The sequence below is a fragment of the Lipophrys pholis genome (assembly GCF_963383615.2).
Source record: "Lipophrys pholis genome assembly, chromosome: 15".
Taxonomy (NCBI): Eukaryota; Metazoa; Chordata; class Actinopteri; order Blenniiformes; family Blenniidae; genus Lipophrys; species Lipophrys pholis.
Genome location: NC_137642.1, coordinates 19,464,331 through 19,490,468, shown reverse-complemented (window position 1 = coordinate 19,490,468; position 26,138 = coordinate 19,464,331). Strand labels below are relative to the sequence as shown.

The 26,138-nt window shown below is 41.3% G+C and overlaps 1 protein-coding gene across 1 annotated transcript in view; it reads left to right on the top strand.

Annotated features, from left to right (window-relative positions):
• The first annotated feature begins 2,375 nt into the window (after positions 1-2,375).
• spred2b (sprouty related EVH1 domain containing 2b) overlaps positions 2,376-26,138 on the top strand; it is a 32,068-nt gene continuing 8,305 nt past the window's right edge. Inside the window, exons 1-4 of the mRNA XM_080481611.1 lie at positions 2,376-3,096; positions 22,641-22,833; positions 22,928-23,096; positions 25,678-25,742. Of these exons, the coding sequence (XP_080337737.1) occupies positions 3,071-3,096; positions 22,641-22,833; positions 22,928-23,096; positions 25,678-25,742 (453 nt within the window). The 5' untranslated portion in view covers positions 2,376-3,070. The remainder of the gene's footprint in view (positions 3,097-22,640; positions 22,834-22,927; positions 23,097-25,677; positions 25,743-26,138) is intronic.

Genomic DNA, 26,138 nt, shown 5'->3' with positions numbered 1-26,138 from the left:
AAAACAAAGAATATCTTACCTTGTGACGCCTGCAGGAATCCTAATGACGAAATTGTGGAGTAGTTGGTTCATCAAAACTTCAGCCAGCTCTGTCGATTTGTGCATTAAAGTTCAGTCTGTGTTTGATCAGCTGACCTGCAAAGTCAAAGGAGCACAATGCAAAGGCACGTATTGAAAATGGCTGAACACCAGTGGCGGCTGGTGCTAAATTTCTTAGGTGGGGCTCTTCATTATTATTCCATTTCAGCCAATGGTAACTTTATTTAAATGCAGTGCGTTTATAAATCACATTACAACAATCAATTTTTAGATTGAGAGTGGTCTCAATTCTGAAAGTTAGTCTACTTTTAAACAGGTCGTGAATAGAGAGCACTTGACTCTTTTATTGACATTACTTGTAAACAAATACAAGCAGATGCTTCATTAGTCCCTTTTAGAAAATGGATGTGTTTTGGGGCTGGTTTACTTGAAAAGAAAGTTACGCTAAGTTTTGGGAAAACAAAAGACATAAAGTATATTTTCAAACAACACAACAATCTATCTTTCAAAGCATTTTAGAATTCTTTGATAGAAACTTCCAAAAAAAAAATTTGCAAAATATACAGTGTGCTATTTAAGCTCTTAGATTTTTAGCAATTAATAAATAAGAGCCTATCTAAACATTTATCAACAAACACAAACCTGGACACGTTTGCGAAATTCTGAACCCATTTCTGTTTATGGGAATTTTGAAATAACTACACTGGAGAAAGTTGAACGTGAAATGCAGCTTTTCAGCCAAACTTCTCCTTTCAAAAGGGTAAATTAAAAGGGATGTGACAGAGTTAAATCAGAGACTCGCCTATTGTCGACATCTCAACATCTTGTAGAAACACGTGAGAACAAATCGCCATGCAGGTCTGGCCAAGGGTGAGTTAAAAAAAAAAACTCCCCAAGTCGCAGACGTCAAATGATGCTGATTGGTTTAATTTCCTGTCAGTCACTCTGGTGTTCATCAATAATTGGTGAGATCGTTACTAAGCCCCGCCTCCTCGGGGCGGCTTTCTGTAGCGCCCAGGCCTGCTCTCACACACTAGAGAGAGAAATCAATAAATCCTCTTTTATTGAATATTATCTGTAGAAAATGACGGGAATGCAATTCGGGGCCCATTATTAGTTTGGTGGCATGAACATGTTTTGACAGAATTACAGTATATAATATATTTCATTTAAAAAATACCTTCTTGATCCCAGCGAGGGTCTTGCCCTGGCGTCCTCTATTGGCCAGCCGCCACTGCTTGACTGATTCCTTTTTAGGGAAACAGTTTCTCTGCATTAAACTCATTCTATTCATATTCAACCTGATCTACACATGAGAAGCAGATGGCTGCCACAGTACAGGGTTCTTCCTTATGAATCCATATTGGTAACCGACTGGCAATAAGATTTGAACCTGCAAACCTACGAACACAACCAGGTATATTTATTTATTACTGGATTATGTTTTATTCTATCTATGCAGCAACTCTCTATTCAAAACATTTCTTTCCCAAGAGAGAAATAAAGACTCTGAGTATGTTACTCAGAGTCTTTATTTCTCTCTTATACATAATAAATACCGCTGCTGACTTATAGAGCTGCTCTAATCCTGAAACATCATTAAATAATCCAGGACAATATGGTTCTCTGGTAGAGAAGAGCACATTCTTTGGTGACTTTATGAGTGAATGGAATACTTTAGCCAAAACCTGTAAGGAGCAGTAATGGCCACCTGAGGGCGCTACACGACCATATGTTTGAAGTCCACTGTGTTAGATCTAACGCCTGGGCATGAACCTGAAAACAATGCAGCCAACTGTTTGGGGCAGGAACACAAATCTGGCAGCACTCAACGCAAACAAAAGTGGCTAATCATCTTACTTCCTCCGCACTTTAGTGGATCAATCAGTGATAAAAAGCTCAATCTCCGGATTCGTTTACTTCACAAAGGCAATAATCAGATACTACAGAGAGGTGTGATGGATAACACCAAGGTCCTCCAGTGAATCAAGACAGATAAAATAGGAAATATACTTCTTCTGAGGATATGTGGACTAAAGCAGAGGGAAATTGTGTGTAATTTATCCGTGATTCAAATTAGTACATACCAATTGCCAATTATATGTGGCAAGAATGTTATTCCTGCATGCACAATTATAAATAATGTATCTAATGAGAGTTACCAACTCACACTATTATGTTTAATTTCCTGAGGAGTGCATTTAATAACCACACAGAGACGTTTTATAGGGGAACAAAGGTGACATGCCTCGCTTTGAAAGCCAGGATCCGGGGAGGGGAATAGTGGAGGAGGGGGGGGGGCTGCATTTATCAAGGAGGGCCCCACGGCGCGGCGCGCAGCAGCCACCGTGGGCCCTCAACCTAAATGTGGACCTACGTCACCGCTTCCGCCCTGCACTCCCCCTCGTCTTCTCTCCTCTTCTCTCCCTCCCTCCTCCTCCCCCCCTCCCCCGGCGTCGTTGGAGCTGCTCGGCCGCCTGCGATCCAACATGGAGTAGAGAGAGATGGGGCTCTAGCGGGGCCACCCCTCGGTAACAACAGCGACGACGCGCTTTTTACGCACAAACTGGAAGCGGAGTCGTCGGTGAAAACATGCGCCATAGGACTTAAAAACGGAACGTGTGCCTTTGTGGATCCGTGTGTGTGTTTGCGTGCGTGTGTTTGGGTAAGGAGAGAAGCGGGGGGAGTGAGAAGACAAGAGCTGGATACGGCTACTAAACAGTCTGTATGTGCGACTTAATCTGATGGGGGTCTTGAAGTTGTAGACAAACTGGGGGTTTGTTGTTCGCGTTCCGGAGGACACGGAGCGGCTGCGGGGGCAGGAGAGTGAAAATTAAAAGGGGAAAAAGAAGAAGAAGAAGAAGACGGAGGCGCAGCCAGTCGAGGGCAAAGCCAAAGAGCCGACACTCGCACAAAGGCGCAGGGGGGATTTATGCGGAATTGGAGACCGAATCGGAGGAGCCGCGGTGGAAGAATGACGAGCGAAAAGTATGCAACCGCCGTGACCCATTACCTGAGGTGAAACGAGAAAATGATAGAAGAAACACACCCGAACGAGTGAGTATACTGTCAAAAAGATTTTTCTTTACGCTTCTCCCTCTGCGCCTACAAGTTGGGGATGATTGAGGCAAAACTTGGAAGAATGTGCAGCTTCCCCTTTGCTCTTTTTTTCATGTATGATTTGTGAACATTTGTTATAATAATCCCATCTACTTGATCGTGTTAGGCTTTACTATACTGCTGCTTGTGGAGCAATGCATTGGCAGTGCTGGTGGAGAGAAGAGGGCTTTTTTTAGGGCCCCCACCTCGGTGTGGACTAGTCTTTAGAGAAGGCAAAAAGAGAAAGAAGAGGGGGGGAGGAGGAGGAGGAGGGGAATAAGCGTGGGTGGATCGGAAACATTTTCTGAAAGGATCTGAAGCGAGCGAGGCCCTGTTGCAGCGTAACTTAGAAACTCAAACACGCCCAGAAGTTCCACCTTTTCTAAACACGCAAACAGCGGGGGAGCGCACGCACCTTTTGTTTGTGGGAGAGAAAGAACAGACCCGACGGCGTTTATTTCACCTCGTTATTTGGCCACATCTGTGTGTCTGTGTATGCGCGCGCGCGCGCGTGTGTGTGTGTTTGCTTTCCGCCGAAGGGGGAAGTCTCACAGGATATGAGATATCCGATATGCCTCATCCGCCATCTCTTTCTCAATCGCCCTCATTTGCATAGCCTACCGCACTCCATTCATAAAAAAAAAAAAAAATACCGATTGTAAACGACGACTTGCCCCGAGAAAGAAATCCACGTCTGTTTCTCTTTGACTTGAGGATCTTTCCGCGTGTGTCTGCGCGCTACGATCCGGCGTTTGGAGCCGCTGATCGGGCTTTTGCCGCTAACATCGAGCGGTGTGTGTCGGAAGGCCCGCAGACTGTTTATGTGGCTCCGAACGGGCCTGAGTGTTCTCCCGGATGTGTGAATAGAAAATTCGATTTCCCAGTAGCAGTACGTGCACTCGCGTGCCAAATCCGTACACGTATAACCACGCATGTTTGAAGTGTGAGCCCCGGAGGAGCATCTGCCCGGGCTCGGTGAGACTACCCGCCTCGCGGTGGGGGTGGAAGGGCGAAGGGCACCGGAGGGGATGTTTGCGCTGCGGTGGCGTGGCGCCGGCTCATTCATAAAAGCCCTCTAACCTTCAGCGCGTCCCCCATTCATGTCTGCTTGCCGCACGCTAGGTACTGCCTTTTCGCCTGGCTCAGGTGGGGACGACCTGTCCTGCACCGACCCAGTCTCAACACGAGTCACATTCATTCACGTCCCTGCTTCCGGTTGCCTGCTGTTGCACTCAAAGCAAATATGTGACTATAATCCTAAGATTACCTCGTGAGAGAAATGAGTCGAAGATATTTACTTTGAAATTGCAGCCATCAAGTCTAGCAGCTATCTATAGTCTTCTCTTCCTTATTAACATTTTTAATGAAAGTGTATTTAAATGGCAGCAGTAACAACATGCTGCTCTCAAGGCAGGTTTACAGAGATAAACCCAACTTGAGCAGGCCAGAGTGGACAGGAAGGACTCTTTTTAACAAAGTAAAAACCACTGCAGAACCAGACTCCAACCTGGTGCCTTTCTATAGATTCGCTAGGCTCACATTTTAATGTTATTCACAGTACTATGTCCCCGATTTTCTTTTTGTACCAATCGTCTTGCCTTTGTCCTCATATCGATCATGAAAAAAACCTACATTTATATATTATGAAATAGTTCAAACTATTACAAATCATTTCTAGGACTTTGTGTATATTTGTTCCCCATAAAGTAAATCAACAACGGTACTCTCATGGGCTCTGCATATATCTAAAATACAAACTATTTGGTCAACTAGTAAACATTTCAGGCATTACTACTAATAATGATGCATGCGAGAAATATTTCATTATAATTTTTTGGGAGGATAATTGACAACTCTTACTCACAGCTTCTGAATTGAATTGTGACACACCTGAACTTTACATCTATTCCATTTTGGGGTTTTCTTTTGTCTCATAAACATTTTAAGAATTGTTAATATCTAAATTTGATTTCTTTGGCATATCTGTCTTTTTATTTGTGTCATTTCTAAAGTCAAATTAAATCTGCATTGTTTATTCACTGATACAGACAAAAAATCAGGGATGCAAACACTGCCATCATTCAATGTCGGCATTTTTCCTTCACTACAGTATTTTTACTAGTGAGTCCAGTAATGCAACAGCTACATTAAATGAGACATTTTTTGTCGTTGTATAAAAAGCCAGTGAGACCGGATCTAACAGGCATCGAGACAGAAATGATCACACTTGCTATCACAACTAATAAATTAGAAAGAAAGGACAACATAAGTCACATCTTTTAATGCCACTGTGGCATGTGTTTACTAGTGATCCACTTTCCCCCAGAGCAACCAAGTATAAACTGAAGAATACTGGCGTGATGTGTGAAATGTAGAAATTGTAAAAAGCTTTGCTGACTTTATCACAGATATTCGGCGATTTCCAAACCTTGCAACCGACTCTGATGCCTGAGGTGTTTAAGGGTTTAAAATTAACAAATCATCTTCCACAAATTAATTACACGTCATCTTTTTAACAATGAAAATGTCCTGAAATCATCAAAAGCAGAAGGCGTGATATCACACTAGAGATTCTTTTCTAAAAATGTTTACGGCGGACGTAAATTTCTCTTTTGCGGTCAAGTAGACGGATATCTGTAAACGTCATTGGTCCTGATTATTTCTTTCTATGTCACGTCTATACAGGTAACCAAGTGTTGCTCCACAGCTAATCATTTTCACCAGATACATTTTCCATTTTAAACTATAGCACAGTTTTTGATTTAATCAAACCATTGTGATGTGAATGCATAAAACGCTCTGACTTAGCGTTGCTCATATTTCTGTTGCTTGCTGTGGTACTTTGTGTATTTTCTATCCTGCATTAAATTTTGCTATTTATTCCTCAGATGCGGGTCTACGCAAACTGAAAGCCTTTATTTATATGACTTATTTGTTGAAAAGATTTTAATTATCTTATTGGGGGGGGGGGGGACTCCAGTTATGTGTCAGTGTGAGTGTTGTGGTTTTGTTATCGGAATTGAAGGCTGTCGTAAGATTAAGGTACAGTCGGCAAATAAAGACGCACCTTAAAATCTTTTGTGGTGTGTTTAGAAGGCACAGAAGCCTTTTTCACAACCCTCACAGCCTCTTTCATGACATCAGATGTTTTTTTGTTTTTTTTTTTTAAGCCTTTGCCACTTCAGTTTGTGTTGTCGTCTCTGAGGCCACCTTTTAATGTCTCACCTGATCAGCGGAACAATCGGACTCGACGTGTCTGTTTAAAATTGGCGACTGATTCATTTAGAGATGCAAAAAGCATTGAAGTGGTGTTTTGTGCGAGCCCCATTTTCGGCCATGTGATCGGAGCTAAACTATAACCACAGCTATCATATCCTCATTTTGGAGGATGTGTCTCGTTGGCCTGTCCCTCCGAGGACATTTATTACCTTTTATAGAAGTAGAAGCTCTCCCTCGCACAGAGATTCACCACGTGAGCAGGGGATGTATCGATCCGCCGCGAGCTGCTGCAGGGTCAGCATGTGCACAGTCAGTATTGGACAGGAGAGGCCCGGTGACATTCAGCTAAGGTCAACGTAGAGTCGAAATATAATCCATCCCCGGACAAAAAGCACTCATCAATTGGCAAACCCAGCAGTGAGGCGTTCGCAGGTCTGTGTGTTCCCCCAAGGAGACTGTTCTGTTCCTCATGCGTACTTTCTCTTTTTCTTTTTTTTTCCCTACGTTGGCAGCCTTTGATAGTGAGACTATGATAAACCTGACTGGTGTGAAATTTCAGGGCAGTGGAAAGGCTCCTTCACCAAAACTGCACTGAAGTAGCCAATTGTGTGAACACTTTGCCACCTCTGCATTGAGGATTAAAAAACAACCTCACAATCGCATACATTACTTTTAAAGTAAGTGGAAGTGTTTTGGTTGTTGGCCTTACTTTTGTTTAACTAGCTGTCCTTCTTATATTTTCAACAGTGCAACAAAAGCCTGACTGTGGTGCATTTCTCTCCACGCTGTACGTGTATGTGGGTCGCTTGAGCCCTCAATTGATCCCTGGCATTGCATTCTGGGTAATAAAGGCTGCTTCATCAGTTGATTCGTGTCACTTTTCTATCATTCAGTTGACGGACCAATAATGGACATCAGTTTATCTGGTTTTGCATGTTTGTGCATGTCGGTTGCATTCAGGAACTTCTGCACAGTTTTGTGTACACATAGTGCCAGTAACAACATATTTTTTCTCAAAACGGCAACCAAAAGAACAGTTAAGAGGGAAAAACAACCTTTCAAAGTAAAAAAAAAAAAAAAAAAAACTAGATTCAAAGGTGAATAAAAGAGCAACCTACAATAAAATGAAAAACCAAACACTGAAACATACAGTTTTTAACAATAACAGAATTCTAAAATGGAAAAACAGGGTAACATTGACTGACTAGAGATTGTTAGTTATTAACTATTAGTTATTAATTATACATGAACTGAGATTAGTTGTGGGCCTGCTTGTGTGACTCGCATTTGTGCAAAAATGTGACTTCACTGACAATTTATCACAGCAACTTTTTGACACTACAGCATTTAGGAGACATTGCATTAAGACAATCTTTTATTTTTACGGCAACTTGTTCCAGGGCACGCTGATGAGCTCAGGCACATCAGATAATGAACTTTCAGCTCGAGAGACGGAGAAATCTGCAGGAATGTACAGAGGGAGTGAGGAGAGAGAGCGCAGACTGCAGGAGAGACACACAAACCTAACAGCATGCAACGGAGTGGAGAAGCACACTGTAGTAAATGGAGTCTCAAAGCTTTAAAATGTCTATCGGCTTGACAGAAATAAATGGCGCACGAGTGCGCGTCGACTTGAGTCAGCCTGAATTAAACCTTATCAGATCTCAGGAGAGTCTGTGTTTGCCATCTGGACTGAAACTGGGAGTTAAATCCACAAGTAAGAAGCCATAGCCAACAAAAATGTTATTTTCTTTTATACACAGTTGACATGTTGGATTTGCAGCATTGACGATGATATCATGCATTTAGTGCATATAATGCAGAAACGATCTCTTCAGAGAACTGTGATGTTGTATTCAGATTGAATAACATAAAAAGTAAAACTTTTTTGCAAAATTTGCACAATTTCGTCTCGTTAAATAGGATTCGGATGGACGAGAAGTCATCATAAAATATGACGTGTGCCAGTGATTCCATTACTCATGATGAGGTTGTGGCATTCAAACAAATGTATTTAGCAATGGAGGTGTTGTCGGCGCCTGCAGTTTTCCAACAAAAAGTGGATAAAACATGTTTTTAGTAAAACTGAGACCATTGTCTTCACAACAACAACAAAAAGTCTGGAACAGAGAACATTGACAGTATGTCCACAAATGAACTCACTTTGCAGACCTTTGTCATTTTCTCACTCTGTACCATACACACACACACGCGCACGCGCGCGCGCATCATGTGGAACAGATCCTTTTTCACAGTGTTTCCTGTGTTTTACAGAGAAGCTCATCACTGGTTGCTATCCGGAGCCTTTATATAATGGCCTGAGCTGTTTATATCGAGAGACCAAACAATGGAGCCAGATTGTTTGCCTGTTTTTTTACTAATCTCTGCTCATCAGCTGACTGGATGACCAAGATTATAATAGCTTGGGTTTTCATTCACTTCACTGTGTGCTTCCCTCTTGTCACACCATGCATACAACGATCCACCAGGCGTCTTACAAAAAAAAAAAACTCTTCCCAGCTCCTCTGTGAATAAACTCGGTGAACTTTCATTCCTTTGGTGATCAGTTCAGGTTTATGCTTTAGGAAAGAAAAAAAATGCACTTGCATTAGTGTACTGTATGTACTGATGCAGATTGATAATGGTGTGCTGGATGTTTTGTTCTGGCTGATTTGCCTTTGTAGGACATCCAAAAAAATAATGGAGAAACTATCTGTTCTCCTCCTTCTGAGGTCAGGTTTCTCCATGTAGGACAGCTAAAGGAAGGAGGATCATTTTGTAAAGTCTGATGACTCATCCGGGGAACACCATTTTAAACGGCATTGTTGTGCAAGCTTAAGAGGTTATTTGTGTATCATTGGAGTCGGCCTCAGATCGTTCCCGTGCTGGATTACATGTCGTCACTCCTGTGAAGCCTCAGATCACGAACAAGTTCACAAGCATTAAAAAAAAGAAAGTTGCTCCACTTTCGTATTAAAATTTAAAAGCAGAGATTCAGTCATTTTTCTTCATGCTCACATGGATCCTTTTTCGTTTGTAGCGAAAAGCAAATCCTGCAAACATGTCTTAAGTCAAGACTACATCTCCCATAAAATCTCAATTTGAATTATTGCAGCCCATCATGTGCAGCAGTAAATATTGCATATCAACATACTTATGAAGGGGAATCCCTGACAAAACAAAAGTGCTCATTATTTTCAGTTGCGTTGGAGCCCTGGAGCTCTACAACAGGAAGCCCAGTTACAAGATAAACCATCTGACAGTTTATTCAAATGAGGGCCACCTAATCAAACACACCTAAGTCGACAGCGTGGCGGATATTGGCTAGAGATGCAAGGCGCATTAGAAAGCCACCCTTCATCGCTTACGGTTGACCCGGAGCGGTAAATCTAACGATGCATTGGTGGCTGCGGGGCATTACAGCCGGGGCTCGGTGGCATTCTCAGTTACTTCTAAGAGGTTTAAAGACAATCAGCTTAGTTTCTGTGAGGTTCATAATTAGATGGAGGACTTGTAGAGTCGATTCGGGGTTGTTGGAGTACAGTGACACCGTGCCATGTTTGAGCTGCCATTTTCAGGCATTTCTTTGTTCATACACAGCAGGAGGATAATATGCCTCTAGAGTATCACATCTCTGAGCAGCCTTGCAAAACCATGAATTGACAGTTAATCAAATTCTCAAATATTGCTTGTAGAGCGCCTTACATACAGGCTAGCACAGTGTAAAGTGTTTCACCAATGACCGGACAAAACATAGGACACAACTTTGATTTTCTGTAAAGATTTACCCAACATCGGCCCAGTTTACATGAAAACAATCAACTGGAAACAGTTTTAGTTTGAGAAACGATCATCATACAAACAAAATATGAAAATGCCGTAGTTGCATGCCAGGCCACTAGTTGGTGCTGTGTTTGCGTAGTACCACCATGCATGCAAAGACTGTGAACATTCAAGCTTCCTTTTTTAATTAGTCGTGTAGACCCCTTCAGTATCTGGTGTAACTAAATGATGGTGTAGTAATTGTGAACATTGTTAATCCAATGAGAGAGCGGCACAGCCACTGTGGAAACAAACGTTATTGTCAAGCTACTTGCACATGTGCAGGAAAAACTATTCAACCAAACCCGGTTAAAACCCTTTCAAAAGCCTTCAGACAGTTTCTTTTTGAATTTACCACAAGTCTACCCTTTGCAGCAACAGTCTATCAAAGTATTTATGAAAACTGGCCCGGATGCCTGCATAGATGGTGTTTCATATGCAAATCATCAATAATTACTGAAATATCTTTCACAAGAGCAATGACTTAAAATCAACAAATTGCTAAATTGAAGAAAGCACACCTTTTCACTTCATTTAGCGGTTGAGACAAGCAAAAACATGCACTTATACTTTTTCTACATCGTTTTTCACTTATTTTACAAAAGATACACAACATGGACAGAAAAGAAACACAAACCTCATTTGTTGAAAACTAGTTGAACCATGTCATCCTTTCTATTTATAATGGACTTAGCACCGTCGAAAATAGATCAACAAAGTTAAATATTATCATCATATTTCAGGCTGCTTTGGAAATCTCAGATGTGGAGGTTGGATTCCTCTTTGTGTGGAGCAGTATGAGCCCGCTAAATCAGAAAAAACGAATTACAAAATATGGACATGTATATATATATATATATAATACGCTTTGATTCCATGTTTTATTTTTTGTCTGATTTATAAAGACTGAGCACATTGGCTTCGAACAAAGCGATCGATAACCATGAATAGTTCCCGACCCGCGTCGTGATTGGTCAGCCGGCTATGGGATGTTATCCTGCACATACTAGTGACCTCCCTCACGTCAACTGACACACTCGCACTCATTCACACCAGCAGCCGCGCGCTGCCCGGACATGTGAGCGCTCCATATAACTGCAGCTGATTGACAGAAAGCCGATCAAACCTCCCCTCAGGACCCCCTTGCCGTCAATAGCTGTGAATGAACTCTCTTCAACCCTCCTCCCCCCCTCTATCTCTCCCTCTTTCTACCTCCCCTCCGTCTCCCTGTCGACGAAAGCCAGAAAACAATGAAAAGAACAGACGCAGCATTGTGAGATAATTCCCTTTACTGTATGAGTTAGATGTGCTTATTATTGACAGTGTGGCTCACAGAGATGGGCTCCTTTAACCATTGGGGATCCCTCTAAACTTTAGAGAAATCTTTACACAGTCTAAAGATTTAATTCTCACTATACGGGGTCCAAACTGTGACCAAGCACTTCTATTATGCCTTCTAATTTAATGAGAGGAACGAGGCCAGGCCATTTTATTTGTGTAAAACACTTTTTTAATGAGGAAATTTAAACTGCAACAACATTGAATAGCAACAAACCTCAATTTTATAACAACAGCATGCATTTGAAGTTAACTTGAGTGTGAGTTTGTGTGTGTGTTTCTGTATGTGTATATCTCTACTTTGATAAAACAATACAAAATGGATGTATGGACGTAAACGCATCCTAAGAGTTAAAGAGGAAGTGCAGCTTGAAATGAGCGATTGCTCGATGAAAGGTCTTCATCTTGTTTTAAAGGTACTCTGCTGTTGGAGCCATCCTGCAGGTTTCTGGGACTTTGTTCCACATATTTGGTGCATGAAAACTAAAGTCGGCTTCTGCATGTTTGGCTCTGCCTTTTAAAAACAGAAAGCAGGTTGGATCCAGATGACCAGACGAGTCTGGATTGTTCATAAACAGAAAGATTCAAATTTATACGGGGTCTGAACCACTCGGAGCGTTGTCTGCTCTACCCGTCAAAGTCTTTTGAAGTCATTTCTACTGATGTGGTTTATCTTTTTGGTGTTTGACGACTCGAGCAGCAGTTTACTGAACATACACTTGAATCAATCGTTTCTCTCAATCGTCTTGAGACATCAGTTCTTTACTTCTTGCTGTATTCTTTCGATTATAGTAATCTCTCATTGCCTTTATATGGCTCATCAGGTCAGACTACGTGACTACAGCAAGGTTTCTGCTTTTTAACCTCAAAGATTGAAGATCACTCGTAAACCTTTGTGGAGCTGAAGGTGGTTCAGTACACTCAGTGTTTGTACTGGACTGTGTCCTCCTGGTGAAAGACTGACGTAAATATCTGTGTTTTGTTGTTATCCATAATGTGAGCCAGTGAGAACATGTACTAGTTAAAGAGTAGTGGGCCCGCGATAGAACCTTGGGGAAGTGTACGTCCCAGAGTTTACCTATTGTCACTGTTTGTTTGTTTTATTTTAGAAATAATATAAACCAGTTTAATACTGTGCCAAAAAAGGCTCTGCCAGTGTTCCTGTTGGTTTATCAATATGTCAAGATCAACAGTAACATCAACTATCACCATGATTTAAATTTTCATTAAAAACTGCACATCTATGGGATAAGTTAATGAAATAAACATGCCAGCATTCAGTAGATACTTTCCTTATTAAAACGCCTTTAGTTATGTGGTTATTACAACTGATATCTGGTTGGAATGTGGTTAGAATAACATTCCTGTTCTCACCAAATGAGAAAGTAATAAACTGTTTCTTTCTTCGAACTGTCACACGGGAATGAGCCATGATGACATGCCACCATGTGAAGTTTTCAATGTCTCGCCAGACTTTTGATACATCATATATTTGAGCCCACACGCTTGATCAGTTCCTCTTCTTTGTTCCCCCTCAGCAGCGTGATGATCCACAACAGAAACACGTACATAACGTATTTGGACGGTGCCCACTGACTTGCATCCTCTGTAGTTGTAATGTTGTGCAATGACAACTATTTTCATTCTTGGCCTTTCTGTATTTATTCCTGGAGAAAATCTCATAAAAGGAAATTTGACCCAGGCAGAATTAACCAATAGATTAGTCGGGTAAACCTTAACTTGCTTTAAGACACTGAACCAAAAACGGCTCCCTGTGGAGGTCGAGCATCTTGAATAGCAGCTCTCAACATTGTGTGTGAGTGAATTGGTGAATCTGGTAAAGAACATGGGAAGTGGAAGTAAGGCCCATTTATATATGTTAACACAGTCTTAAAGTGACATTTCTGATGATATGATGCAGGATTGTGTTGAGGTTTTAGATTCTCAATTTACATTTGATATTAGCTGTCGTATGTTGTTACAGAAAAGTTAGATTCTCCAGATTTTCTTTTTTGTTTTACTTTTTAGGCAAAAAAAGGAGAAAAATTTAAAAACCTTTTCACTTTAGTAAAAAAAAAAAAAATCAGTTTAGTGAAAGCAGTCAGAATTACTCCAATTACAGCAAACAAATCATAGATTCTCATATTAAATCGGCTGTTTTAGCACTAAATGTGACATCAGTCCTGTCTTCGCTTTGCTTTTGGAGAGTCAAACTGCTGACAAACTGTCGGTGCATCAAAAACACAAACCAATAATGAAGTGGTTTTGATTGTGAAGCGCCTCTCAGTCACTTCCTGCTGTCTGCTGACAGAGCATATGCTGCGTGTGTGTGCATGTGCGTGTGTGTGGAGGTGGTGTGTGGGTGGGTGGGTGAGTGAGTGAGTGGGTGGATGTGTGTGTGGCTGTACAGAGGCGCGGCCAGTCATTCCTTATCAGAGGAAGTATAGCCACCCTTATCACACATGGCTGGGCTGCCCTCACTGGCTCTTTTATCTGACACACATGAGCTGGATTCCAGACCTGATAACCATTCTGACCCCTTCGCCCCCCCCCCCCCCCACTGTTATATTGCAATGTTGTTTGACACACAGACCACATCAGGGATTCTCAGGGTCCGGCACACTGTCATATTTTGCTCTTAATGTATGTAATTAAAACTCTTTTTATTCGACATATCAATCAATTTGGAGGTCAAATATGATAAATAATAAGAAAGCCTGACATTTACCAATCATAATGTATTATCTTCTGCACCTATGTGCTCCACCATACTCCTTGTGTACTTACATAGAGGTGTTTATAATCTTATTGAATGAAGTGCATAAAGTAATTACTTTAGAGGTCACTGTTTCTCATTTGGTAGAGCACGTCGTCTTCAGTTCAAAAGGTCGGTGGTTCAATTCTCCATCTCCCAAGTGTCAAAGTGTCATTGGTCCCAGTGGATCGAGCTCCTTGCATGGCAGCCGTCAATGTATTGACGGATGCGATGACGAGTGTAAAGAACTTTGAGATGCAGAAAAACGCAAAATATTGTTAAGTCCATTTACTGTTTTAGACAGAGCAGTACAAAATCAACAGATTATTCTTTAATTCTACTCTGTAGGAGATGATTCTCATATTAACCGGTTTTCTAGCTGCTGGACGATTAAATGTGATCTCAAGACTTCAAAACTGAGGAATACAGCTTTGTGCCGAGTTGCTGATTGTATCCCTGACCTCCAGGACTACTGCAGTCTGACTACTCATATCTTTAAGATGAACTTCTCAGTAGGGCGGTATAATAGCAGCTAATCATGAGATATGCAATCATTTTGTGGAGTACTGCGATCCTGATGTGCCTTGCTACAAATAAACATTTGAATATAACATTTAAATAACGACGCTCTTTCTTTTGTTGGACATTGATATCACACATGATATATCACACAGCCCTATTTCTCAGTGCCATCAAAAAGACACCGTGATTTTGTAGCTGTAACGAAAGTTCGTAGAAAAAAGGAGTATAAGCACCCACTCATTGAACATTTTTCCAAGTACAGCCATATAACTAAAATCAATCCAGTCAAGCTATAAAAGAGTTGACGCTAGAATTAACATTATACCTCCATGGCAATGCTGTCAAAATACTGCTCTACTTTCATGATGTGTATCTGAAAATTTGGCGGCCTTATTGAAACCACACATGCACAGTGAGAGTAGAAAGACGGGTAAGAGTGTGTGTGCAAGTATAGTTTGTTTGCAGGTTCCACATCAATAACAACCCATTGGTCTACAATAATTACTTCTCAGAAGTTGGACTCAAAAATGATGTCATGCACAAGATTCAAAATATTCTTTGACGTATGTGACCAGTGATGCACTGGCCATATAACGGGTCTTCGCCTGCTAAATGCTGCATACTTGTTTGCAACCAAGGAGCCAAGACTCTTTCAGAACACATGAAACTCTTTAATAAAAGGTTTTTTTTTTATATTTAGAGTATTTTACCACTTCTCGCAGTCTCAAGGTACTTGACACAATCATCATATTCACTCATTCTACACAATCCAGTGGCAAATGGTTCCAACGCAAGGTGCTCTCACATAGTTTGGAGTCTCTTGGGGTTTGGAAAAATTCATGAAGGACAATTTGACACGTGGCAATTTGCACGACTGAACCACAGAATTCAACTTTGGTATTGGAAAATAATCTGCTTCACATACTGGATCACAATCACCTCATTTATGTTTGAATTCCCTCACAATTATAACATTAATTGCTTATCTCAGTATTCATCATATAGGTTTAACAGACGCAAACGTATTATTTTACTTTGTTTATGTTTAAGTCGACGTGCAATCACATCAGCTTAGGTCCTTTCTGTGTAATACCCATTAGTGCATTATTACAGAATTAGATTTTGGGGCAAAGGGGCCAAAACATGTTACTGCAGATTTAATTAGTATGAGTGTAATAATAAATTCTTAAATAAAAAGTCTAGAAGTTGTATTTCTGTGGAAGCGGAGCAGCTCCAAGCTGCTGTATCTCTGCTGCTGTGTGTGTGTGTCGGTGAGGAGAAGGCAGTGGCTGCAGTACACACCGTCAAACTGTTGGTATGTTTGCTCACCAAGCTGTAGGGTTGGTTGCTGTGAGTAAGTGTCACGATACCTCGGCACTGCAACTCAAACACAAAAACGATTGGCCCACGACTGCAGTATAACAACGCTCCCAAGTTGCAGAAGGCAGACACACCCTGCACCTTTGACCTGATATCAAATTAGAGACGGCCGTGATACATGAATGACCTGCCTGTTGCTTACCGGTGTGTGTGTGTGTGTGTGTGTCTGTTCGTGCGTGGGGGGGGGGGGGGGGGTGTTGAGCTTCACCCTCTATCTTCCTTCTCAACTGAGTCATCGCTCAGCTTTTGACGCAGCACTTCGACATCCTTATCCCACCCAGCAGAGACCTTACAACGTGTGCAGAGCCAAAGATTGTGTGCAGGATGTGATTATAAATAGTGCATCAACCACCTTTTTATTTTCTCAAACTGGGCGTCACGGTGCCTTTTCAAGCTCCAGTACCTCGTGCAACATTCGTGTGGACTGAATTAGATTCGCAGTTCCCAAATCTGTGTGTGTGTCTGTGTGTGTCTGTCTGTCTGTGTCTGTGTGTGTCTGTGAGCGTTTGTGCCAGAATGTGTGGTCACTCCCAAGTGTATTAAAGTAGCACGTTGCTGCTGGTTGTGGCCGTTTATGTATTCCGACCACAGATTACAGGGCCTGTCGGCAGACGGGGCTCTAAACACGGGTCACAAGACAGCCCAAAATGTGACAAGTTCATCTCAGAGAGCCGATAGCTGGTATCGTGTATCTTAAAGCACATGTGCTTATATAGCTCAGAATTTGGTGTTATTTCTGTATGTGGGTGGCCTGGATGTGCGGTTCCGTATGTGAATGTGTCATACATGTGTTTGAGTCATGTTCAACCGCTGTGGTGCTTTCATATGAAAGCAGTGGTGGGTTTTGGATTTTCAAAGAAAAAAAAACTAAACATTGTAGAGTTTTCAGAGCTGCTGGGAAGGCGGGACTCCACATTACCTCAACATCCCATTGAAAACACAACCTCCATATAAATCAGGAATATGGTACATTATCTTTTCATTACAGCTGTTGACATGAGCAGACGTTTTATTCATAGCACACAGTTGGTCAATTTTATATACAAAATGAGGTTCATTTCTAATACAAGCTCTAAATTACCCATATCTATAAACATATTAAATCCAAAATTTGCACTTCTGCACTTTTTCAAGATAACTGTTAAATGTTTGACGCACTGGTGAATCTTGTCTGGGTTTGGATGATCGTACTGAGAATGATCAGGGGTATGTAGACACAAAATTCTCTGTTTCTCAACTGTCTGCTGACTTTTGAATTTTCTAGAACTAGAAGTTAAATTATTTGCTGCTACTCGACTGTTTGCGTTGAAATCTTTCCAACTTGTCAGAAACGGCAGGCATGACTTAACAATTCGGATCAGGAGGAAGGAATCAAAGTAGACATCATTCCCTCCGCCCCAAAAAAGCAGACTGACATGAGGGTGTCAGAATCATTAAGCTTTAGTGGATTCAAACGGTAACCGACCATTTCAAACTGCACTTTTCTCACAATTGGTTGTTTTTAGAGCATTTCTAATTATAAAAGAAAATATCTGCATATTTGGCATTTTTTGTTGTCAATATTACATTTCTAAATAAAACCAACCTATAAACAAATACACACAACAGCCAGAAAGGTCATGAATAAATATTGGCGGGCTTCACTCTACAGTCTATTTGTTAGATCCACCTTACTAGGAGCAGGTTGGACCCCCTTTTACATTAGTTCTTAGAAAAAGAAGTTCTGGAAACATCACGGATTTTGACATGACAATGTTACACTGCTTCTGCAGATTTATCTGCTTCACATGCACAAAGTGAATGTCCTGTTCCACCACAACCCAAAGATGCTCTATTGGATTGGGATCTGGTGACAGTGGAGGTGCCGGTTATCTTATTGACCCGGGAGCATTAACACCAGAGCTATACTGCGAGGGAGAATCTGTAGAAACGTGGCGGTAAAATGCTGCACATCGAGAAAATTCACTGTATCTGGTACAGCAGCGTCATAAAGATGGGATGTTGAAGTGTGATCCTTTTTAAGTGTTGATCAAAATATTGAATTGAAACTTAAATAAACTTAAAATCACATTGGCTTTGCACTAAAATGAGAGAATGTTGGTTTAAAGTTCCAACTGGGCTGTGTGACTCTGGATGAGGTTAGACCCACAGGCCTCCATCGAGAATTGGCTAACAGTAAAGTTAACTACAGTAGCTGTGACACTTTAACATTTTCTCAGTCGTACGCCATGTCGATATAAAGTTACATTTATTCATTAATTCAAAACGCATAGTTACAAGCGGCCTGCCGACCCTTTTATATTCATTTTAAATGTTGGAGCCTCTCACACGTAACTCGTTTGCTAGGCTGGAACGTCCACCATCGTGACTTAGAGGAAATAAAAATAGGCCATTGACAGCTCTATTTTCAATTCCTATTATTTACTTTGTTGCTTTTCAAGTTTCCCACGTGGTGAAGCAGAACCTGAATTACTTTTTCGTCGACGCCCGTTGCGGTTTGACACGACAAAAACGGCACAACCAAAGCTTGCAGCCTGCCAGTGACAATACAGGATCTGTTGGCGTCTTAATTTAGTCCCGAGTGTTTGACGGCACTTCCAAAGCAGATGTCGCCTTGTGTGCCTTTTAATGCGCTAACACAACAAACCTTCCAATGTCTGAATGGAGAGGCCTCGTTTGATGGAGTGTGTGTTGGAGACACAGGCGCAATCCCTGTGGGTGAATCTGCGGTTGCTGTCTCTGCTGTACGGGCTGTTTGTCTGCTGTCACCCAGTCAGTCGGTCTGTCATTCAGGCAGTTTTATGAATGTGTGTGGGCGGGAGCTGGTGAACCAGTTTTACCACCTGTGTGTGTGTGTGTGTGTGTGTGTGTGTGTGTGTGTGTGTGTGTGTGTGTGTGTGTGTGTGTGTGTGTGTGTGTGTGTGTGTGTGTGTGTGTGTGTGTGTGTGTGTGTGTGTGTGTGTGTGTGTGTGTGTGTGTGTGTGTGTGTGTGTGTGTGTGTGTGTGTGTGTGTGTGTGTGTGTGTGTGTGTGTGTGTGTGTGTCCATGGAACTGTCTGTAAGCTAATTATATAACAACACCCCTCTCCTTCACTCCCACTCGGCCTCCCTTTCTTCTTTCAATGTTTTTCTCTCCTCCATTCATACACACACACACACACACACACACACACACACACACACACACACCCGCGCAAACACACAAAGGTACATCCTGTTATTGTCAGATCATTCATGTGGATTGGGCCCGTGCTCATTGTGTCCCTGTGAGGGCGGTGGCTTTCATGCTAATGCTCCAGAATGTCTCGGTATTCTGCCGTCGTCCTGCTGTGGATTGTCTCCTCTCTGCCTTTTTGCCATCCATTGTCTTGCGCGGCCGTACAGACTAAACTGTAGCTGCACTATCTGTCACTGTGCAGGATTTGTGTCCAATAGAGGCTCCAGTCTGCTTTCCGCTCATCTGAATGGTGTGTTGTTACAATAAGATGACTCCTTGGCTCATTGTTGTTCGAGGCTGGAGGCCCGAAGGTTGACATGGCTTTGGTTATATGCAAAGGTATGATCAATTTGCTTAGGTGTTTCAACATTGTATAACGTTTGTCATTTATTGACGTATTTAGACCCTGTCCACACAGAGGCAGCCTTGTGCTCTTGATCAGACATATAAGGCCGACGTTTACGAGGCCAAAGACGCAAATTTTTTAAATCATCTCCCAGATGGAATAAATCTTAAACATTCAAGTCATAATCCCGCCTCTCTCTTAACCTGCGGTAACCATGACAACCAACAACACCAAAATGGTGGATCGTAGGGGTTGCTACCATGAGCGCTTTGGGGCTTCCACAAAACATTTACACATTTTCTTTTTATTTGTTGCATTTATAATCCAGTGTTGGCCAAAGAAGGATTTCTAGTTCATCGTTGTTCCACACAAAATGCTCTTTTTTTCGCTCATTTGTCTATAATTGCCATTGTATAAAGTTTTATGTGTATGCTTCATGTGTTCTTCTCTGTCACGGCGTTACAGCAACACGACAGGTGTGGTCGAAATACTACGGCGTTTTGGGTGATTTTATGTGTATAAAGAGCTTTTGCGGAATAGAAAAAAAGACAAATGCTGTTAAAACGAACCAAGCTGATACGACTTTGAAACCATATAAGAGCTTTACAGCATCATAAACGGGTTCATTGAGACAACATTGGAAAGGTGACGCACCCTCCTAGCAAGACGGATCCAAAACAGTAGAAACAGTCTTCGATTTATTCAAACCACAATGGAGACAACGTCTCCGTAGTTTTTTTTAATACGACGAGTAGTTATCCAGTCATATGTTCAGCAGTGCGGTGCCCACCTGCCAACCTAGTATTGCCATATGACCAGGAATGGTTTCAGAACCTGATATCATTCGGTTCATGTTCATAAAGTGAAGGGAAATGTCAAAATGTTGCCTCATAGTTACATTTTAACTTTTGCTTTTCCCCTTTTTTTTGTCCTGGTTCTCTTTAAATGCTGTTTATTTAAAGTTCATTTGGTTTTGAATGTACAGCAATGCCGTCATTTCAATAAATTCTTACACTTTTAATAATTCGCCTTGGTGATTGATCTATATAGTGTCTTTTGACACACGTTTCATTGCCAAATTAGAGCTTAAAGAACTCTAAAGTTGCTGTGTTATGGAGACACAAAGTGTTTCAGCTGCTTCCTTAAGGTTCTCGCTTAGAGATCCTCCAGCAGTGAGAATCAAAACTGCAAACTTCTGGTTACAAATGTATTTCCCTGACATCCAGACCATCACTGCTATTGCATTATGAATAAATGGTTCATACATTTTCTTTTAATGGTGAAGCGATACGGCACTTCCACAGGAAAACATAAATTTGTTGTAGGTTAATTTCCTGGTGGTCTTGTGTAACGATCATCTCCCGTCTCCTCTCATGGAGGAAGTTTCCAGTAAGAAACCACTGCCAAGCTGCATTAAAGTCTGTGCGTGTGCGTGTGTGTGTGTGTCTTAATGCTGACTTGTCCTGGTGCAACACCTCCCACACGAGCACAGCAAGGACCAGGCGAAGTCGTGACTTGTGCCGCCCTCTAACAGTCTGCCCGAGTGTGAATTCAGCTCTATAATAAACTGCTGTGGCATTAATGCACATTAAGACAAGTTTTCAGGTTTGTCAGTTTTCACACGCAAGAAGTCTCGATGAAATGTTTGTTTGCTGCTCGAGGAAGACGGCGTGTCCCCGACGGAGATTTTATAGAGTTCAGGAATCTTTTTTTGTCCTCCAGTCAAAATCATCACACACACCTCATAGATTGACTTAAAAAAAAACAAAAAAAAAACGGTTTTATTAATATAAATATATAAGCCACAAGTGGCTACTATAGTTTTTTTTCCTTAGTTTTGGGTTTTACAGTGGAAGGAAGTGGTTGCTTCTCTGGTATTTTGTTGTCCTAAGGGTTGACGATTGAAACGTCCTGTGCTTTTGCCGCTGCTCTCTTTGCTCATCCAAAGTATCACAGCACTGCTTGTTATCGGTAATAAAGGCGAGGTGGCATTGGACAATAATACTGAGGGTTTTGTCAGGGATTGTCACACTTGTGTTTTTTATTATTGGATATTAGTTGGCTGCTTATGCTTGCGATGTGTATAAAGTGTGATGAATTTTAATTGTCTAAAAGCTGTAATCTAAAGATTGAAGTTGCTTCACTTTGCAGCAAGAGGCTTATTCATTTTTGTTACTTGAATATGTAGGATTTATAGTTGACTCCTTACATTTGAGCACAGACATCCTTTTGCTTTTTCTCAATTAAAAGGGATTTTTTTTTGTGTTTTCTTTGAAGTTCAGTCAGGTGATTTTTTTTTTTGGTGTGTTTTTAATTTATAAAATATAACAGTTTGACTCAAAGAAAGTGCCAGTTCAAAAAAAGATATGACCAAGTGCAGCCGTTAGACAATACACTTTAGATAAAAACTCAAAAATTAGAGATTTTATGTTTAAATTATTTTGGTTTTTAACCTGATAACTCAATCGATCCCATAATGCCATGGCTGTGTGTAACGTTCAAACACGACCCCACATCCAGCTTTACCTGGAAGCCAGTATTGAAGATGGATTTGTCTACACTGTGGTGGTCAAATTCACCCGAGTACAAGAGCCAGTTCCAGTCCAGTTTCATGTAAGATGGGCCGGATCAGTAAAATGACAATGTAACGACATAAACAACCACAACTCCAAATTCTATTTTGTTTTAGTGCAAAGAAGTGATCTGTCGTTTACATGATCTACATTCAAGTAACTCCTCCGAGCTGATCGTTAGTACAATCCTATCTGTGTTTAATCAGATTACTTATGCTCCATGTATTTGCAGTTTACTTTTACACGTCTTCATCGATGCCTGTGTGCATGTTTAAAACATGAACTTCTGATATGCCGCCCTGATAATCCCTCTTTCTTCTGTTTGATCCAGTGACAGCTACATCGTGCGTGTGAAAGCGGTGGTGATGACGCGGGACGACTCGAGCGGTGGCTGGCTGGCCCAGGACGGGGGCGCTCTGACCAGGGTGGGGGTGTGCCGCTTCCTGCCGACAGAGCTGACACCCATGTCGGGCTCTGGCAGCTCCCAGTTCCTCATCCGGGGTGAGCGGCTGCGTGACAAACAGGTAAAATGAACACTCAAGCTACAAGTGGTTCATTTCTGGACGGGAGCAGGCGGGGGGAATGACTTCCTGTGTGTGCTGTGTGTCGAACACACAGGTGATCCTGGACTGTCCGCTGAGGAAAGACCTGGTTTACACCATAGCTACGCCCACGTTTCACCACTGGAAGGTGGAGGACAGGAGGTGCGGCCTGTCTTTCCAGAGTCCAGCTGATGCCAGAGCTTTCGACAGGGGGGTACGGAAAGCCATAGAGGACCTGGCTGAAGGTGATTATTCAAAAACGTGCTCAGATAAATCTGATGTAGATGTGAAACATGCCACTCACACTCCAGTCAAACTCAGTGCGAGTATAATATGAAAGCAGCTGCTACAACACACCCTCTAATTACCTCGCATAGTCACATTATGTGTTTTCTGGACAAATCAAAGATTTTTTTTTTTTTCTTGTAACACAAAAGGATTTACATTAAGAAATACTATTTTAATAACCATACAACCGTCCCTCACCAGCCACAATATGTTATTATCTCCAGACTGTGTTGGCAAGAGACAACCGAGAAGGAAACCCATGAGATTATGTACAAAGATAAAATTATAGAACATAGAAATGAATCATGAGAAACAACTAATCACTAAAATGGACCAAAAAGTATTCGGGGGGAAAAAATAAAATGCATAACTGATCCGACAGCACAGATAGAAATGAACGACGGTAGATGGATGAATGCAACTTAAAAATGTAACACAATGAAATCATTGTGTTACATAAATCAGAGGACTTTTCCATCCATGTTAATAAATGTACTTCTTAGTATTGTGTTGTCATCCGAGATAAGACTGATAAGGTTCTGAAATGCTTCATGTTTTAATCAAAAATATAATATATGTTCCAACATGGTGAAGTTAAATACCTGCTGGAGACAAACCAAGATTTATTGCCCTGGTGACGTTTCATCCCTATAATTTCATTACAGCAACTTATTAAACACAGTGATGTATATGCTGCAGAAAATCTCCTCAAAAAATCGAGTTTGTACAATATCAAACCGCAATATTTATGCAGAAAAGGAATTTGACTCAACAAGCTGCACAAAGAAGCTACTGAAGAAAGCTAAAGACTAATGCTTTGATTTTTCAAAGTTATTCATTAAAACTGATTATTTAATTTAGGGGGAAAGGTAGCTGCACCTTTTTATTAAACATATTAATGAAAGTCGGAGTACACCTTGCGGAAAAATCTCTTTTTGATCCTTTGATGGTCGTAAAATGTTCAGTGCATGTCTCTCAATCACCTAAAAGGTTATTTAGAGGTTACTGTCGCCAATGAATTTAACATTATCCACCGGGCTTTGATCGTAGCCACAAAATGTTAGCGAGCTTAGTAACAAGAGCCCAGATTATAAGAGGAGAGCAGCTGTTAATGGGCGTGACTGTTTAGTAGTTGGCTTTGGAGCTGCTCGGTCGGCTGAGGAAGCAACGTAAGACGTTGTGGCAAAAGCAGTGTAAAGCTGTGCGACTCTCGTCTTCACCAGCTTAAATAGTCCCCTCTGAACTCTTGTTTAGGCAACACTCCTCAGATTCAGAGGATCGGACTCTTTAAACAGAGAGTTTGTCCGGCACCTCGTCTACCGCCGTTACTCAGAAACCTGCAAATATATAAACACACGGCAAATTCATGAATGAGCTCCTCAGTAGTAGCTGTGTGCAGCGAGGCTGAACGCACTACACAGGTATAACCTGTTAGTCCTGGTATTGACATGAATGAAGGGAGAGCATGCAGACAAATATGCATTTCTTGACGTTTTGATAAGGGCCAGGAAAGGTCGAGTTGGTAGGGTTCAACTTGAACGACTAGTTTCTGGGTGTTTTTTCTGGTATTTATTTTACTACTCCTGTCACAGTTTTGGCTGGAAGACTTGAAATATACAGTATTTTATCTTTTGGTTTAATGGTTTATTCTGAATGACACAAATCAACAAGTTCAGTGTTATTTAAAAGATCATTTAGAGGAGTATATTTCTCAACAATCAGCAAGTTTTCTAACTTTGTCTTGCAATACAAGTTCTAACCACAAGCGTGGTGTATGGAGTCACTTCGAAAAGCTCCACTAGGAAACGTTAGCGCAATGGAAGCGTCTGGGTAATATACAGTAGTGTTGTCTACGTTTGTCCACTGAACCAAACTATTAATGACTTCAAATGTTACATAGGTCCCCTTTTAGGAAAGTCATTTTTGATTAGTGGATACATGTATTTCAGATATTGGTTTTTTTTTAAAAATGGTTAGAAAATATCATGAGGCTAAATAATTGTACACTCACTTTTTTTGGAAGGCTCAAACGGAGGAGATGAGGCTCCAGTGTTCTGAGAACTACTACAAACATAAATATCCCAATTTTAATGATCGGCAAGACAAGTCAACTATTTGTGAAGCACGTTTCAGGCATGTTTTATGTTACCAGACGTCAACTACAAAAAATACAGCAAAAACATGAAAGCGTCTTGAATCTGTTACACGATTCAAAAGACTAATGGCAAAGTAGATTGCAGCTCACATGGTCAAATCTGCTGCTCATCCCACAAATGCATGTTCCAGAACCTGGTACAACATGAAACTGAAATGAGCATGATTTCCAATCGTATCAGATTCATTGCAAAGAAGTATTATTAAAACAACAAAACACAAAACATACATTTCCTTTTTGTGCTTAGCTTGGACTGTAAATCCCAAATGTAAAATAAGAAAATGTAACATTTTATGTTTGAGATCGTCACAAAAACTATTAGTTGTCTTTGCGTCCCAGATGTGTATACAGGCTGAAAATGATGTTACTTTTCTCCTCTGTAGGATCCACCACCTCCTCGACAGCACTCCAGAACGAAGGCGAGCTGGGAGACGACGACGTCTTTACCGTAAGCTCCTTCCTCGTGACTATTGGTTCAATAAATCAAACAGCTGTAAACCCTCCTGAGAGGTCAGCCTGTATTTACCTGCATAATTGGTGGGAAGAAGTGTGAAGATACTGCATTGAGCAGTATATTTTCCAGTGGCTCAATTAACATTTATAGTTCTTTCTCCCTGAAGAGAATGTTGAATTTATACTGATACCACAACACGGTATCAGATCCGATTCTTGCACAATAACTCAATTTCAATTATATCGTTTATCTAATAGGAAATAAGAAGAAAGGACCATCAAACCGACTTTAATAATCAAGTACTCATACCAGTTTTTGACATTTGCCGGTTGTACCTTGTCTGGAAGTGGTATCAGTGCATCCTTCGGTGAAATCGACGTAACTGTGTAC